The sequence below is a fragment of the Ochotona curzoniae genome, unplaced genomic scaffold (genome assembly GCF_017591425.1).
Source record: "Ochotona curzoniae isolate NIBS_2020 unplaced genomic scaffold, NIBS_Ocur_1.0 contig_517, whole genome shotgun sequence".
Lineage (NCBI taxonomy): Eukaryota > Metazoa > Chordata > Mammalia > Lagomorpha > Ochotonidae > Ochotona > Ochotona curzoniae.
In genome coordinates, this window is record NW_024466454.1 from 7,130,476 (window position 1) to 7,148,779 (window position 18,304).

At 48.2% G+C, this 18,304-nt stretch overlaps 1 protein-coding gene across 4 annotated transcripts in view; it reads left to right on the forward strand.

Moving 5' to 3' along the window:
- Nucleotides 1-18,304, forward strand: part of SCUBE2 (signal peptide, CUB domain and EGF like domain containing 2) — a 63,631-nt gene that overhangs the window by 40,063 nt on the left and 5,264 nt on the right. For 2 of the 4 annotated variants that reach the window (XM_040988956.1, XM_040988957.1), the window contains 7 exons: nt 2,427-2,582; nt 2,915-3,121; nt 12,127-12,297; nt 13,568-13,735; nt 14,382-14,543; nt 16,506-16,703; nt 17,718-17,870. In XM_040988956.1, the coding sequence (XP_040844890.1) occupies nt 2,427-2,582; nt 2,915-3,121; nt 12,127-12,297; nt 13,568-13,735; nt 14,382-14,543; nt 16,506-16,703; nt 17,718-17,870 (1,215 nt within the window). The remainder of the gene's footprint in view (nt 1-2,426; nt 2,583-2,914; nt 3,122-12,126; nt 12,298-13,567; nt 13,736-14,381; nt 14,544-16,505; nt 16,704-17,717; nt 17,871-18,304) is intronic. The other 2 variants (XM_040988958.1, XM_040988959.1) reach the window with 2 other exon arrangements.

The window sequence follows — 18,304 nt, forward strand, 5'->3', positions numbered from 1 at the left end:
TTGATCTTGTATTTTGCATTAAGGTTGTCTTATATCAGAGAACATAAAATATTTGTCCTTTTCAGATTGACTGATTTCACTGAGTGTAATGGTCTCTAGTTGGGACCATTTGGTTGCAAATGGTAGAATCTCATTCTTTTTAATGGCTGAATAGTATTCCATGGAGAAGACGTACTATCTACTCCTCTTTTGATGGGAGTCTGGTCCTGGTACTGAAACAGAGAAGATCAGTGGAACAGAATAGAAACATCAGGATACTGCCCACACATGTACAGCCAACTAATCTTTGACAAAAAACAATCCAGGGAAGAAGTCTGGTCTCTTCAACAAATGCTGCTGGGACAATTGGATAGCAGCCTGCAGCGGTAAAAAAGCAAGACTCCCACCTCTTACCTTATACAAAATTCAGTTCTAAATAGATCAAGGACCTGAATCTGCACCGTGAAACCTCTAAAGGAAACAGTCTCCAAGCTATAGGAATTGGAAAAGACTACTTGGAAAAACTACCAAAGCACAGGTAGTCAAAGCAAAATAAACAAAAGAAACTATATTAAACTAAACAGTTTCATACAGGCAAAGGAAATGATCAACAAAAGGAGACTATTATAGAGTGAAGGCTTGGCCTAGTGTTGAGATTGTCTGAGAACTTGGTTTTGCTCACTGCCTCCAGCTCCTGATTCCAGCTTCCTGCTAATGCAGACCTTGGCAAGGCAGTGCTGAGGGCTATAAAATGGGGTTCCTATCACCCCCAGAGGACACCTCAGTTGAGTCCTGGCTCTTGTTTTGGCCTGACCCAGCCCTGACTTGTGGATATTTGGGTGGTAGATTAGTAAATGGGAGCTGTCTTTCTCTGCCCCCTCATAAATAAATATAAATAATAATTAATAGCAATAATAAATAAGAGAGAAGCTTATTTTGGTACAAAAATTTTGAAATCCTTGTAGTTTCTTATAATACACCTTTTTCATGAATGCATTGAAGAGGCCCTCATATGCACAGATGTCAACTTTTTTTTTGCACTAAAATAATCTTTTAACTCATCTTTATGAACTATTTATATGTTTTCAAAGAATAATTAGCAACCAGGGGAACTGTTCAAAAAGGAAGTCCACCATATTCATTGCTAGTTGTTATATCTGAGTGAGAGGAGGATGAATGATTTTAATTTTTTTCTGTGTTTTTCCAAATTCTCCACAGTGAGCATTTGCACTTTTCAGTTGTAGGTGTGGGAACAATAATTTGCAAGTGGATGTGATCTACGGTTTACTTAGGTTGTATGCATGCTGATTTTGTAGTGTGATGTTGGGGGAAATGCAGTGAAGGCACACAGGAATTCTCCACAGTGTCTTAGCTTTTCTACAGATCAGAATGAACACTCTTTGAAAACAGGTAAGAGATAGCTGAAAGGGAAATTTTTTCAAAAGGAGCATCTGCTTAGTTTTATGTTAAGTTAGCCTTTTGAAAAGGGAAGATGAATCTTGGTGAGGAGGAATAGGGAAATTAGTTTGCCTCCTTCCTTTGGCCACTAATGACCTGTGGCTTTGGACATCGTTGGGATGGTAGAGACGAGTGTGATATATAGACAAGATGAGGTTTTTCAATAACTCATGGAAAATGAGTATGATGAAAGGATGATGCTTGTGTTTCAAACCTTTTTTTTTTTTTTAAACACCAAAGTAATCTTAGTTTTTACTTCCGTGAACCTTTTGAAATGTTCTGGGACTTCAGTTCAATAAAATAAAAATTCCAAATTGAGAGACACATCATGAGGGTAATTCGTGGACTTTCTGTTTGCTTCAGGTTCACGGACACTAGTTAAGTCTGCTGGAAGCTGTAGGGAGAGAGGAAACAGCCAAGGTCAGGAACAGAGATGTACAAAGGCCCACCTTACATCACACATCCGCTCTCCCTCTAAGATGTCCCCATGATGTTGTCTGATTATTTGTGCCGTTTGTTGCTCCCAGTGCTTGAAAAATGAGACGTCAGTGCTGATGTGCTTTCCGGCCTTGCCTTCAGGCTGGAGTTACTCCAGGTCAGTTTGCCTGAAAGCTGGGGCTGTTTTCTCTTTCCCTCAGGGCCCCATTCCTTAGTGGAAGCATCAGCCCCTGCGCCATCCTTCCCAGTCTGGCTTTCTGAAATGAGGACACAAACATGTTCCACTCGACCTCTGGCCCCTGGGTCTTTCACATCTGTAGCTCATCAGATGTGAGCATCCGGCAGTGGCCCATGGAGAGCATTTCCGAGAGCTAAACTGAAGTTAGGAAGGAGGCAACTCTGGCCAGGTTGAGGGCTTGCTCCATCTTGGCGCCGGCAATGGATGGCTGAGTCCCTCGGGACTTGTGTTCATGAAATGCTTGCTGGTTTAGTGTGTGTAGCTGAGGGCTGTGCCAGGACTCGGCTCCCGACCATTGTGTTTCTTCATGCAGAGAAGCGCAGCTCAGTAACAGAGAGCTTCCGCTACGCAAATCTTACATGCCGCTCCGGCCAGCGCGTCCCGGCAGCCCGTGGCCCGCCCAACGCCCCTCAGGAAATGTTGCTCACTGTTGAGTTTGAGCTTGACACTAGCCCACGGGAGGCCACAGGTTGGTTTGCAAACAGAGGACGGTGCCAGGGTTTCACCACTTGCTCCTATCTCTTTGCCTTTTGCTTTGCATCATTTGGGGGTGGGGGCAGAATAGTGCAGACACTGAAGTATCTCCTGTTTTGTTTTTCCTAAAACCTCAAAGTGACCATTTTGGTCAATAAATTTCCGTGTAAATTGAATGCTGCCCCACCTGCCAGTCACCCCTTCCATGTCTCCCCATTCAGGGGTCACTGAGGGCTTAGGTTGGGGTTGGGTCATGCATCCTCGTTGGTCCAGGTGGCATCCTCAAGGCCTGACCTCCTCCTGGCCCCACTGTCCTTACTTCGCTAGTTTCCTGCCGTCTGAATTGCTTTGTGAAGCGGACGGAGAAGCGGCTGAGGAAAGCCATCCGCACACTCAGGAAGGCCACCCACAGGGGGCAGTTCCACCTGCAGCTCTCGGGCCTGGACTATGACGTGACTAAAAAGTCTCCAGGAACACCTGAACCCTGGGCCGAATCCTGTGCAGTGGGCCAGAGCCACGTGGAAAACCAGTGTGGTGAGTAGTTTCTAAGGCATCCTTGTCTCCACGGCTGCTGTGAGTTCTGGGAGCAACACCAAGGGCAACCAGCAGTCAGTGTGGGCTGCCTTTTGCAGACCCACCCCAGGGGACATTGGGATCCCTCTGTATCCAGCAACTATTGTGTGGGTGTCTGTCCTGCCTGCCAGGTGGGGAACCGAGGCTAGGTTGGGTCTTGTTCACTTCTCTTTCTCCACTTCTGGTTCAGTACCTGGCTTGCAGAGGTCTGGGAAGTAAATAATGGTTAAATCGAGGGACAATCAGAAAGGTCTTCCATCTTCTGAGTCACTCAGTTTTTAACAGCAGTGGCTTTCCTCCATAGCAATTGAAAAAGGTTAATTCAGCCAGTGTATATTGTGATATCACTCTGTCACCGCTATGTGCTGGGTATGAAGCAGTTAGAACATGATGTGCAAAGGGCCTGTTCATCAGGATTTCACATTGAACAGCGGGAGATGAAAAGAAAACAGAAAGTGCTAGGAAGATAATAAAACAGAATGTTGGAGAGGAAGGAGAGTTACTCCACACAAGCTGGCCAGCGAAGGTTCTCAGGGCAGGTGACATTGGAGCAAGATCTGAGTGAGGAGAAGCAGTCAGCCTGCAAAGCTCTGATGTGCATGGGTGGGTAGGTGGGAATCCTCTGATGGCAAAGAACTCAGCAAATGTCAAGGACCTGGGGCAGAAACGAGCTGGGCATTTTCTTCTTAGTTCTTTAAAAATGAAGGAAGTCTCTAGAACTGATCAGGCAAAAACTTTTCTGTTTAAACAGAGTAGAACACAAAAGTCTGTGTTAGCAATATAGATCAGTATTGAGCAGAGGTTGATCATGTGGACTATGTAGGAATTCTTTTATTTAAAACATAACATAGAAAAATGCCGGCCCTCATTGGGCACGCACAAGGTGTTCAGAGTTCTGTCGTCATCATAGATATCGCCTCAGTCCTTTCCACGAGCCTACTTACATCATGCCCATTTTATAGGTGAGGAGACTGAGGCATAGGAAAGGTCAGCATTTTCCCCATGGTCAGCCAATAAGTACATGGTGCCCTGCGATTATTCAACTTACCTGTATTCATTCAGAAAACCCTCCTGGGACCAGCTCTGTGGCAGGTGCTGAGGAGGTCTGGATAAATAAGATATCATCCTCCAATTTGCACTCAGCTCTTGCACGTGAGAGTGAAAGAAACCTTCCCCAAAATGAGAATATCTGAGTTACTTTTTAGATTGTATTTATTTCTTGTATTTGAGAGACTGACCGGAAACAAACTCCCATTAGCTAATTCCTCTGCTCCCCAAATGCCCATAATGGCCACAGTTATTCCAGGCCAAAGTCAGAAGCCAGGGATTTGACCCAGGTCTCCCATATGAGTGGCAAGAACTCATCACTGCAGTGTCACTGCTGCCTCTCAGGGCACGCATCAGCAGCAGTCAGAATCAGGAGCCAGGCAATCCAAAGTGTGATGCGTGCCTGTCGCTCAACCTGAGTGTGAAGGATGAGTAAACGGAGAGCGGTGATGAAGGAGAAATAGGAGAAGAGCAAGGTTTGCGTAGTGGATTATTGACATATCTGCACATCAGTAAGTCTTCAGAGCTAGCAAGGATATGGTAGGCAACTGGGCTAGTGGCAAGGTAAGAGCAAGGCATGGGGGACCTGGAAATTGTTCATACTGAGTCTCAACTTTGAGTGGCATGGTGTCCTTAGAGGATTTAATCAGAAAGAGGCTGGGTTAAATGTGTATTCCAGAAACATCTGTATAGCTGTATCAGACAGTATAGAACAGACAGTATAGAAAGAGTAATTTGGGGGCTTTGGAATGTGTCATGAATGAAGATGTGGAGGCTTTAGCTGGTGTGGAAAAGCACTGGATTAGAAAAGCATTTAGGGGGAAAGCATTTGGTGCTGGCATGGATGGGAACCTGAGAAGACAGGGTTGGCCTAAACCCAGAAGCATCTGACTGGGCCCTTGATTGTAAGTCTGTCATCTCCGCAAGCCCTGTTTCATATGCAAGAGGGACTGAGAGAAAGCCAGTGGGTGACTGAATGGTTAGATGAATGCAATCACTGGGGAAGAATTAATCGGAAGAGGCTTAGATGAAAGCCAAAAAAGAAAAAGGAGGCTCTTGAGAGAAAATGAGAAAAGATGAAGATGGAGTAAGGCAAAGGGATGCTAAAGAGGGAAGAGAGAGAAGCAAAGCAGCCGGGAAAGGTGCGAGGAATCAGGTCAGGAGTAGAGCTGTCAGAGAGATGCTTGCTGAGGAGGGAACTAGTGTGTCAGGAGCTGGGGCAGTGTGTCAGGAGCTGGAGCAGGGCTTCAGGAGCTGCGGCAGTACCTCAGGAGCTGGGGCAGGACGTCAGGAGCTGGAGCAGTGTGGCTGATCAGAAACCCAGGGAGATGGCTGCAAGGTTACTGCAGTAAATCCAACAGGTGATAGGGAAGTTCAGCAGAGCCGCACAGCAGCTTAGCAGGTGGCTGATGGTGCGAGGGGGCAGGAGTTGGGATGACTGGTCTGGAAACTGGCAGCTGGCAGGGCAGAGGTGACTCAGGAAGACTCCCATCTGGGAAGTCAAGACAAGCAGTGCCCTTGGGCACGTTACATTTGATTTGACACAAGGCTTCCAGAAAAAGTGTCTGAGGGTCTGCATGTCCAGACCCATCTCATTATCAAGTATTTGCCAATATGCTCTGACATACCTCCTAATGGAGCACCAGCAGCGGCTGCCCCCATGTAAAGGCCACCCCCTCCATCTCTGAGGGCTGTGGCTCCTGCTGGTGGCCTGTTAAACCCTGACTTGTCTCAGGATTCTTTCTATGCCAGTGCATTGCAGACCACACCCCTAACTGTCTCCTAGCTGTCCACTGCAGGCATTGTCCCAGGCCCTGCCTTGTTTCTTTGCTCTGCCAAGACTGTTGCAGAGCCCCAAGCTGCCTTTGCTTCCTGACCTCCTGTTCCCTCTTTGGTCTGGTCTCTACTCCCAGCCTCTCCTCAGAAGCTTTCTTCCAGGATTTCTCCTGTCATCCAAGTTGTCAACTCTTACTCCTTGTTGTGAGTGTCCTTGTTAACGCCATTGGTCACCCTTCCCTGGGAGAGTTCCTTTCTGTGCCTTGACCACCCACTTCTGCTTCCTCATCTACATGGCAGGTTCCTCCTGCCCTTTCTGATCACTATAAACACCAGACATCTCAGGACCCAGTCATCTATTCCCCTCCTGTGTCTTCATACATTCCCAGATAGCTGCATCCAGTACTACAGCTTTAATGCCACCATCTGCTGTTTTCTCCCTGTGTTGCCTTCTCTAGCTCTTCTTCTGTTGGGAATTATGCAAATGTGCTTGAATTTATGCATACCTACTTATAAATGACATACTTGCATTGATGACTGAGATACTCTGGGCATCATAGAGGACAGGAGAACAGCTTGGTGTAGCTATGAAGCTGCCACGAGGCATGCCCGCATCCAATAGTGCAGTGTCTGGGTTCAAGTCCCAAGTCTACTACTGATCCCAGTTTCCTGCTAATGTGTATCCTGGCACACAGCAAGTGACTGGGCAAGTATTTGAGTTCCTGGCACCCACATGGGAGACCCAGAATTAGATTTGTAGCTCCTGGCTTCATCCTGGTTCAGCCCTGGGCCTTGAGGCCTTCGGGGGAGTGAACCAATGATAGCAGTTCTCTGTTTATCTTTCCATTTCTCTGCTTTTTGGGTAAATAAAATCTAAGAATAGCAATTTTTCAAAAGTCAAAAAACTGAATGAAGATTAAATAAACAAAAGCCTGGACTGTCTAGCACCCTAGGTACATTTTGGCAGGATTTATTGCTAATAGCAGTGATGGTAATTCCATCTTTCAGTTAGTTTTTTGGTTCCTTGCTGGAGCTTTGGGTGAACTCCCATCAGATCTAATTGAGTCATTGTGGTTCCTGTCTCCTGATGTGGTTTGACAAAGAGCTCAGGCTCCAAGCAGAAGCGCCAGCGCAGCTATTTTTCCTCTTGTACCTGTGTGTTCTTGCTTCATTGTACGGCCATCAGTCCAGGTGTTCTTTGTAGGAATTGCCCAAATCTGTTTTTTTATTAATTGTTTTTGATTTAGTTAAAATTAAATAATTTAATCAGAAAACCTGTTGAACCAGGCCTAATTAAACTGTAATTTCTCTCAATGTATTGCAAAAATCAGATCCATATCTGATCTCCAGAGCCCCAGAGTTAGAGAACAGTATATTTCTTTCTTTGGGAAAACATTGTATCCTCATATCTGTGTATCTTGGAGACTTGCAGAAGCCCATCTTGCACCATTTCAATCCATGAAATTTGTCTTTTAACTGAGTAGGTAAAAACTAATATGTACATATGTGAGAATGTGTTTCCCATGCCTAATAAATCATCATGTAAACCCCACATCAGAGCCCACCAGGTTAGCTTGTGCCTTTTGCATGCAACCCATGTATAGTCAACCAGCATCTCATGTTTATCATTTCCAAAGGTTTTTTTTTTTTTACCTTTCAAAATTGACTAATTTTGTTAATTTTAGTTGAAACAAGAACTGAGAGAGATCTATCCACTGACTCACTCCCCAAACACAATAGCAAGGGTTGGGTCAGGGAAAAATGAGAGCTAGGAACTCCTTCTGGGTCTCCGATGGGTAACAAACCCAGCTAGTTGAACTGTCACCTGGTGCCTCCTAGAATGTGCATTAGCAGGAGGATGACGAGAGAACAGACGAGCTGGGACACCAAGGTGTAAGCAGAGACTTAACCACCCACCCAAATGCTTATCCCTAAAGCAAAGCTTCTTATCCTCTATCCTCCCAAATCCACCTGCTTCTCTCTGATCTCGGTAACTGGCACCCCTCCTTATCCATTGCTCCAGCTGAAACCCTTGAAGTCATCTTGATCTCTTTCTCTCATGTTCTTCTTCTAGTCCATCAGCATATCCTGGCAGCTCTACCTCCACGTTGGATCACACTTCTCTGTCCCTAGCCACCTTCATCTCTCGTCCAGTCTACAATGATTAGCTCTGGGCTGCTATCCTCACCTTTGCCTGCCCACAGTCTGTTCTTCACACAGTGGCCTAGAAAGCATAAAAGATCAGGCAATGCCTACAGCACGTACATGGCCAGGTCTAATTTCCTTACCAGAGCCTTCAAGCACTTACAAGATCCTTTAAGATTTACCTCCTAGCATCTCAGCTCAAAGAGGCCTTTCCCAGGTACAGCACAGCAGATTCTACTCCCTGTACTCTCTGTACCTCCATTCTGTTACCCTGTTTCACCTTACCAACACAGATTGTCCTGCAAGCTGCATATGTTACTGTTTTTGCTTGGGTTATTAGCCACACTCAGGGTAAGGCCATGTCTGTGTGTTTCCAGTACCCAGAACAGTATTCAGTGCAGTACTTGATGTGGGCTCTATAGAGATTCCTTGAATGAATAACTGAGTCAGCACAGGTAGGACAACACAAAAAAACCCAAGAAGGGTCAGCAGGCCAAGGGCCTCTTTGGGGGTGATGTTTGCACTGAAGGCCAGCAAACTGTGGGAAAGGAAGTGAAATTCCATCTCCAGTTAACTGGGCATGAAGAGGCCACAGGGTGTATGTTTGGGAACCAAGCAAGGAAGGCCTCAAGCTGGGCTCCTTCCTCTGCCCCAGCCATCAGAATGTTTGCAATGGCAAAGTAGAGCACATACCAAAAGCTCAGAAAGCGCAAAATTCAATCTCTCAGTCCAAGGAGTGCTGTCCTCTGCCATGGGGGCACTTACTTAAAGGGGGTTCCACCCTAGGATCTTGAGGCCCAATCCCTGCCCAGGGTGTCATCGCCTGTGAGCAGGGACAAAGCAGTAACTGCAGGATGCTCTGGGAATCCGCATGGGCTGCTGGTGGCTTGAGAGTGACCCCTTTTATTAGGTCTGGCACCATCACCACAGAGAGACCATAGTGTTTGTCCATAGCTTGAAATGCTCAAAGGCGCTGAAAGGGGGCAAGGGAGGCAGGGGTTGGCGGGGGACGCCTTCAGGCCTCTTTGTTGCCATTAATCCTCACCTCTGCCCTTTGCATCAGAAAAGCTTTCTCCTGGTTTGTTTTTAAAGAGGGGAGAAAACAGCTGTGCAGGATTTGAGCCTGGGATTTGAATGCTCACTGAAGACGCACAAAAGCTGCTCTGGGACAGTGCCGTGCTCCGGGGGCAAGTGACCCTTTGTCAGTGGCAGCTCAACAAGCTGGCTGCTCACACAGAAGAAATGATGGAAGGCGTGCGTGCAGCCTGAGCAGGCTGGCTCCTCAGCACATCGGCAAAGCGCTGTTTTCATGCATTTTTCTCAACGTTTAGCTCGTTTTCACCTGTGAGAGAGATGCATCTCTCTGGAAGGTTCTGGGCATGACTTGCCTCAGTGGGTCTCTGTCTCAACAAGAGAAACAGAAGCTGCGAGCTGTGGTGCAGGTGAAGCCAGCCCTTTCACTGCAAGGAAAAACAGGGAGTGTCCTGCCGTGGAGGCAGCCCCAGGGGCCTGCCTCAGCCCTTTGGTCAGCCAGCAAATTGCAACAGATGTGGAATAGGCGAGGCCTCTGGAAACAGGCAGTTTTGAGGGGCTCCAAGGAGGAGGGAAAGCAGGAGTCGGCCAGATCCTGGGCTTGGGCGAGAGGTAGGAGCCCTGGGAAACAGACCATGTAGTCGTGTGATTGCGAGTTCTTTAGGTGACTGAGTGTGGTGCAAACAGCTCCTCCCCACGTGGAGAGGGTGAAGAGTAGAGGGATATGGACAGCCACCATCTTCCTTCCTTCCTTCCTTCCTGCCAGGTCCCTGACTACTCAGAGCTGCTAGGGGGTTAATCTCTTACCCTCTGGCCTGTTACAGTCCCTGGAGCAAGCAGGTGGGACGTAGGGATCTGAGTAGAGAATGCAGCCTAGAGTCTCATGGGAACTGGGCTGGAAGCAGACTGACCATGGAAACCATTAATCCAGGAGGGCTGCGTTTAGAAAAGTTTGGAATCTCAGACTCTGCTTTATGTAGATACCACCGCTGCAGATTCATATATCGTGCTCCTCATCATGCGGCCTGCCAACGAGGCCAGAGATGGGTTCACTGCTAGTTTTTTTCCATTGACAATAAGTCCTCAAGTCATATTAAAATGATACATGACTGTTATAAAAGAAAGTCTAAACAATATTAGAAGATGTGAAGATTTAGGCATTAGGGTAGTCTTTACTGATTGTTTACACTTGATAGTAGAAGTCATGTTTGAAACATGGTCTGTTTTGGCTCGCTAGGTTTCAAAGCCACATTGTTTTAAGAGTGTGGTGTGAATAGTGAAAAGACATTTCATAGCAGGTGTCAGAGAACATGGCTGTATTTACCCCCCCAGAGCACATCTGCGCGTTGTATTTGCTGGGTCATATGGACTCCAGTTTTGCCTTTGAGCACCTTCAGATGTCATAGCCTACTTCCTTATGCGAGCTTTCTCCCATTTCTTGGCAGCCTCAGCAGGACAAGAATATGTCTGTTCCAAACTCCCCCTACCCCCACGGGGAGTCCTGTGCCAAGTGTAGCACTGTGCTGCTGTCTGCATGTTTATGGAATAACCCTTTTCCCCGGAAGCTCAGGGTTTTCCATCTTGTCATAGGTGCAGTGTCGCAAAACAGCTAAGGAACCTGGGCCAGATTAATGAACCTCCCTTACTCTGTTTCTGTGAAATGGGCTTACTGAGAGCTCTTTGCCCCATAGAGCCATGGCGAGGAGTAAATGAGCAGAATGTATTTAGACCCCGGGCAGCTGTGTTGCAGACTGTGCAGCCTCAACACGTGTTAGCCATTAGAAGGGCTGGCTGGCTGGCCATGTTGGTGATGTTTGAACTGTAGGGAGCCTGATTGGATACATTTCCTTCATATTTATATCCTGAAATGAAGCATAAATCCACAGTTAGCTAGTAGTGCCAAAAATACAAACAGAACACGGTTTATGAACTTCCTTATTGTTTATTCTTTCAGGAGACACCAGGGTTGACTCTAGGACGTATTAGTTTTGTGCAAAATCTTAAGTGTGCTATTTTCTAAGCCTCTTCAGCTGTTCAGCACACAGCTTCTGGTTGCCCTTCCCACCTTTCCACGCCTGCTTTAGGACACAGAGTACCATCCCAATGCCAGGCATTCAAGACCATCCCCAAGAGCAGGCATTTGGCCTGAGCTGCACAGGGTGCCCAGGTCTGAGGTTGGAGTTCTGCTTCTGACTCCCATGTCTTGTTAATGATGCACACCCTTGGGGGGAAGAGGTGACGGCTCAGGCTGTTGAGTCTCTGCCATTCACGTGGACGATCTGGATTGAGCTCCTGGCTCTTAGCTTCTCCTGGAGCTTGGGGCTTTGAAGGAAATAAACCAGAAGATGGGTGCTGTCTTTGTTTTCTCTCTACCTCTTCATCATCAGCATCATCATCATCATTATCTTCCAGGTAGGCTTTTGTTTTCTGTTTTTTAATTAACTCTTCCACTCTATCTCAAACTTTCCTTTCTTTTCTCTCTTCCCATAGCCTGCATTAATCTTTACAGCCTCCCCCTTCTCCAGCTGGGACAGGGAGCTGGGGGGAAACCTGTGCATCTTCCAAGGCCCAACACAAAAGTGGCCTCCTTCCAGTATACCATGAGCCAACATTAACAGCCGTCCTCCTCACTGTTCTTTCATCACTGGGTTTATGGCCCTGATTTTCCCTTTATAAACCTCTGGCAGCCCTTTGAAGTAGATATAAATTTTTTTTAGATCTATCAATCATCAGGTGTTTATGCTGTTAAAAATGAGGACCCCTGGGATGGATCACTGCCCCCCTCCCCCAGGAGGGCATGGCCTAGAGAGAGACAAGAGTGTAAACACTTCTAATGGAGTTGTCAGATCTAATGGGGGAGAGGACCTGTAGGGTATCAGGTCAGGTGTGTGTGGAAGGCGGTGTGGTTGTCTCCCATGGGTCTTCCTGTGCCCCACACTAACCTGACTGTCTCCCCCTTGGGCTAGTCAGTTGCAGGGCTGGGACGTATTACGATGGAGCCCAAGAACGCTGCATTTTATGTCCAAACGGAACCTTCCAAAATGAGGAAGGGCAGATCACTTGTGAACCATGTCCAAGACCAGAAAATCTTGGGGCCCTGAAGACCCCTGCAGCTTGGAACGTATCTGAATGTGGAGGTAAGGAATCTGTCTACCCCTTCCTCCTGGGGCAGGTCTGCAAGGTCATTGTTGAGACAGGAGGCACCTGTGGCCTCTCCAGGACTCCTAACCAGGTACACTGTACCTTGGTCTTCCTGCAAGCAGGGAGGTTCCCTGCTGGCTCGCCAGGGCTTGGGTCAGCACCTACACACACGAGCAGGTTCTCAGCTGAGTAGATAAATGAGGACAGCAGAAAGGTGGCTGTGTTGCTGCCACCTGCTTTTGCCCCTCCACACTCCCCAGGACTTGCATGGTCTCCTAGTCTGTTTAGCAGTACTAAAATGGAGAAAGTCTATTCTCCCCACCCTACCCCACCACCGCAGATTTGGTCTCAAGTCCATAGCTCTTTTATTTTTAAAACTTATAGATTCATCCAGATATTTTATTAAGATTGGGACCTCCTCTGTGAAGGGTTTCTAATTGTATCGTGCAAAATGCTAATTTTGAGGCCAAGCTCTAAGTTGGGCTCTGTAGGCAACTTGCCTATTCATCTTGTTAGGCAATGTGTTCCTTTAGCGCAGTGTGAGATGGGCTAGTTGTGTCCATGTCTCTGGCATGACCTGAGTGGTCATTTGCTTTGGGTGGACATGATGGAGCACATGTGCTGCCCTTGGCAGCTCTCCCAAGACCTCCATGCCTTAAGGCCTTCACTCCCACCTCAAGGCCTTCCAAACTCAATGACAGGACTGTCTCTGGCTTCAAAACCGCATCCTCACATTAAGTATGTGGCTCTGATGTATCTTCAGTCCGTTAGGGGACTCCAGAATTAATGCCAATGTTGGCAAGAGAGCACCTGTTAGAATCTGTTCGCCCTTGTGTGTGACCTTCCTAAGGTGTATTTATAGCAGGAAGAATGTTAGTGACAATGCTTAGTGTACTAAGCCAGGCTTTGTACTAAGTATACCGCATGAATTATTCATAAGGTGCCTGTATCATTACATCAGTGTATGGGGAGGCTGAAATGACTCACCGAAGGTCACACGGCCAAGAAGTGGGGGCCCCGGTGCTGGGCGGGCGGCAGACGCCCGCCTTGGGATGGTGCTGTCTCAACGCCAGTGCATCTGCAACTTAAAAGGAAGGCTGTGAAAATTAACAAGGGGAGAGACGAATGTGGAAACAGACAGATTTTTATAGCATTTTGCCAGTGATAAGCCAGTCACTAAGGAACACATGATTTTAGAGGTGTATTGCTGATGGTTGTGCCTTCTGTGCTAACGTAAAGTAAAAGCTATGTCTCCCCCCACCCCAGGTCTGTGCCAGCCTGGTGAATTCTCTTCAGATGGCTTCGCTCCTTGCCAGCTCTGTGCCCTGGGCACGTTCCAGCCTGACACCGGCCGGACCTCCTGTATCTCCTGTGGAGGGGGTCTCCCCACCAGACATCCAGGAGCCACTTCCTTCCAGGACTGTGAGACCAGAGGTGAGCCTTGGGCAGCTGACCCTCATGGGAGAACTTGACATTTCCTTGTGAGCTCTGTGGGAGTCTAGGGAGACCGTGATCAAACCAGCCACTACCTTTCTTCCTGGGCCAAGGGGTTCCTGGGTGCTGCCCTAGGGGCCAGGGGTTATGTTTCTAGCCCTATCAACCCCTGGAAAAGGTTTCCCAGCCACCACAACCCCTTCAGACAAGACTGACAAGGGTTGATTAAGGAGGAGAGAATGGGTTTTGTACCTAACTACCTTGCCTTCTTCCTTCCTGTCTTGGTCACTTCATTTCCCTGACCCCTCGGCCTGGGCCCAGCCCCTTGTCCAGAACCTAGCAGAGGCTCCCTTGACTTTGCACCCCTCCTGATGGCCACCATACTCTGTGGGAAGGTTTGAACGTGATTGCCAATGCCCATGTGTGAGAAACATAGACTGGAAGGTGTTCACACACAAGCACATCTTCTTTGTTAATGTTTTTCCTGGTGGCCTTGGTCCCTCATAAATGCACTTTGAGGGAATCATTGTTGATTAGCTCCCAATTGTAGGCAAGCGCTACTGCACTGAGGTGCAAGCGTTTACCTTGCATGGTGCATTGATGACACAGTCTTTTCCTGTTTCTTTCTATATCTCCTGGCCCCTAGTTCAGTGTTCTCCCGGCCACTTCTACAACACCACCACTCACCGCTGTGTCCGTTGCCCAGTGGGGACATACCAGCCTGAGTTTGGGAAAAACAGCTGTGCTTCCTGTCCGGGAAATACAACGACTGACTTTGACGGCTCCACTAACGTCACCCAGTGTAAAAGTATGTCTCTCAGGTGCTCACTGTCCCGGTCAAGAATGCTCTAGCTGGGAAAGATGCAGGGGTTCATTAAGCAGGTGCCTCCCTCATCCCCTATTCCCAACCTGTTGCCTCAGGCACTTGATCCAAGCTCCACTTTCCTCCCCCGGGCCCAGTTTCAGGCCAGCCTTGCTCAGCAGGCATTGTGGAGGGGCCCTTGTGTAACTGTAGTGATGCCAAACAGAATACATTACTGTGGCTAAGCTGCAGGGCCTTCTGGGTTGCAAGCTACCAAGGGGAGTGAGCCACCACGTCTGAGAGCTTGAGAAGAAGCTTCCAGAAGGCACGTGGAGGCTGTGATGGTGGAGGGCCAGGCAGGTGGGAGAAGGAGCTTTTGGCCCCAGACATAAGCACAGAACGTATTGGGGGACCCTCTGGCAGGCCAGACAGGGGAGCCAGGAATGCCATCTGAAGGAGTGGGGTTTATTTTTTACAGCTAGAGGAAGTCAGATGATTTGAAGTCTTATTGTTTAGGGTTGTAAATCTTCTTCTTTTTAAACCATTTTGTAAAATTCCGTAGTGAAGACAAGAAGGAAATCTCCACTAATTCTGTGCCATTGAGGCAGGGGGACAGGGAGGTCTCCCCAAACTGGGGGAGCTTGGGTCTGAGGGGCAGTGAGTTCTGGTTTTTATGGCTGATTGGTTGTCTGGTGTTTTCCTCTGTCCCAGTGAAGTCCTTTGAATGGCATCCCAGTATGTTTGTATCTAGTCTTACTGAACATCTGCTATGATGAGGCTCTTCTTCCCTCTCAGGATTGTTTAGTGTCCGGACAGGAACAGTCTGGAGTGGGCTTCATAGGCTAGTGAAATCATTCGGGTATGGTCCTGCCTTGGCAACCATAGGCAAGACATGATATTTGGTAATCCACAGTGGGCTGACTTGTTGGTTGGTCATTTCCTATGGCCCATGTTTGAGGGTGTAAATATCCCTGTGGCCCTGAGTAGATCAGCCTCGGGGTCGGGGGGAGTATGAGTGTTAGTCCTTCTTTGAGCCAGGAGGAACTGTTCCCTTGTCTTAACCTGCCCTGGCCCTGGTGGCACAGCCCTCAGACAGCCCTTCAGGCATGAAGGATGTTATCCCCGTCATCATGGCTCCCTCACTCCCTCTTTTCACCCAAGAAGAAGAAAAAACCTATTTACTCTTCCCACCAGTAATGATAACTCCCCATTACTATTGGCAAAAACTGTTCCCTTCAACCTCTTCTGCACCTGTTTCCCTGATAGTGTTAGGCAGTAAATTCTCATGGGGTGTGTATGTATGTGTGTGGATGCTCGTGGGGTGTGTAAGTATGTGTATGGATGCTCATGGAGTTTGTGTATGTGTGTGCATGCTCATGGGGTGTGTGTATGCTCATGATATGTGTGTTTATATATGTACATGCATGCTCATGGGTTGTGTATGTGTGCACACATGTGTGAATATACAGGCAGCATTGCCTTTGGCACCAGAGTTAAGCAGCCACCTCACTCTATACCAACTAACAACTTGCTGGAACTCTGCTTCCACCTCAAATGCAATCTTACTCAGAAAGAAAAGTGCAAACACCCATCTTGTCCGAAGCAGAGGTCTCTAAGAAAGGTCAGCTAATTCTCTGCCGAGTGTTGAGATCTGCTCTGCCGCGTTGACTGACCTAGAAGTTGTATGTCCAGCACCCCCACTCCATCCCCCAAAACTTGGACTTCATTAATCAAATATTAAAAGCAAGATGTGTCCTTGCCTTGACCTTGGGCCTCTGTGGGCTTGTGAGAAAGCAATGCCTTGGGGAATTCAGAGGGGTGGCCTCTGTGTTGGGGAATCCTTGTAGGCCTCCTCCTAAAGGGGGCCTGGACACTGAGGGCAGGTGCACTGCTGTTGGCGGGAGGATACAGTTCTCAGTTGGCGAGACAGGGTTGCACCTTTGTAATTTGTGATGTTTCCTTTTCCAGACAGAAGATGTGGAGGGGAGCTGGGAGATTTCACAGGGTACATAGAGTCTCCAAACTACCCAGGCAATTACCCTGCCAACGCTGAGTGCACATGGACCATCAACCCACCCCCGAAGCGCCGCATCCTGATTGTGGTCCCTGAGATCTTCCTACCCATCGAGGATGACTGTGGAGACTACCTGGTGATGCGGAAAACCCGTGCGTCTCCTGTCTATTGCCCACCTCCTCCTCACCCCAAGGCTGGCAGGAGGCATGGTGGCCTGCTCCCCAGCTGTCACCCATGAGCAACAGGCCAAGCGTGGCACCTGCAGTTAGAGCAGACATGGCCTATGAGTGGATAGAAGTTACTGGAAAACACAACTTAGGCCAAAAACCACTCCCCGGGGCCTCCCCTTCAATGCCAGAGGTGGCTCAGCTCTGCCCTCTGCAGCTCAGATTCATCCTTGTACCCTCTGGGCTATGTCAGATCCCATCTTGCAGGATACAGCCAGCAGATGAGTTCCACGCAGCATTGGCCCCAGACATTGCCTCACATCTTCAGTAGCAACTTGTGGCTGGGGATTGATCCAGGCCAAGGGCATGGTGCAGTCAGGAGGGGCCCCTCCTCCTTTCCTGACTCCTGGCTGAGTCTGTTTCAGGGGCACCATTGGGTGCAGTGGATGGGCTCTGTGACCAGTCTGACCATAATTCAGTTCTAGTCCCTGCTCCTCCTGGTTCTGTGATCTTGGTCCCTCATTCCAGATCTTCCTTTGTCTGTCTCCTGAATCATGTTAACGTGGGTCATAGCAGCTGCAAAACAGAAACAGCTCCGATTTGTCAGGTTCTGATGCCAGCAGCCACACATGGAACCCCTGTAGTAAGGCTTGCTGCTGTTAGCAGGGTTGAAATGCTCCAAGTGATCTGTAGGCTTGATTTTGATCTTACCGTATACTAGCTCTGTGGCCTTGAGCATGTGCTTAACCTCTCTGTGAAAGAAGTAAAAAATATAGCAACTTGGGTAACTTTCACAGGATTAAAGAAGTTGAAGCCCATAGAATGTTTAGCCCCACCTGGTCTTACTGAGTAGGCAGCAAGCAGTGGGGATTGTTACTGACTAACAGAGGTCACCTCTGGCACATGCAGGTACTCAGGAATCATGCAGCCTGGGCTACTGCCCATGGCCTTTCAGGTTTAGCCATTCATGAACTCTACACCCTCCATCTTCCCTTGCAGCCTCCTCCAATTCCGTGACTACCTATGAGACCTGCCAGACCTACGAGCGCCCTATCGCCTTCACCTCCAGGTCCAAGAAGCTGTGGATTCAGTTCAAGTCCAATGAAGGCAACAGTGCCAGAGGGTTCCAGGTACCCTACGTGACGTATGACGGTAAGTTCTGGGCAACTCAGGCTGCAGCAAGCAATAGGGATTTCTCTGCTGTGACCAGAGCCAATTTCTGAGCCAGCTGGCAGGCACACACACTCACAAAGGCCCACATTGCATGGGGAAGGTACCCTGCTGACTTTCCAGTGCTGGATTCTAAGCAGGCATTGTAAGGGACTGCAAGGGTGAAAAGACATGTTAGAAAATACATTCAGAGTGAGCCTTGCTTGGTGGGTGAGGCCACGGACATCCGAGTGTGTTGTCTGCTGTGACTTGGTGGGTGCCATTTGTGGCAGAGCTTGGGAGGTATTTCCTGCTCACTTTCTTTATGTGTGAGTTAGGTTAATCACTGGATTGAAAGCAAGAGTTTAATGAGAGTTCCTAAAGGACTGAATGTGGTCCTCAGCATGTAGTTGTAGCTTAGTAAATACTAACTTCTT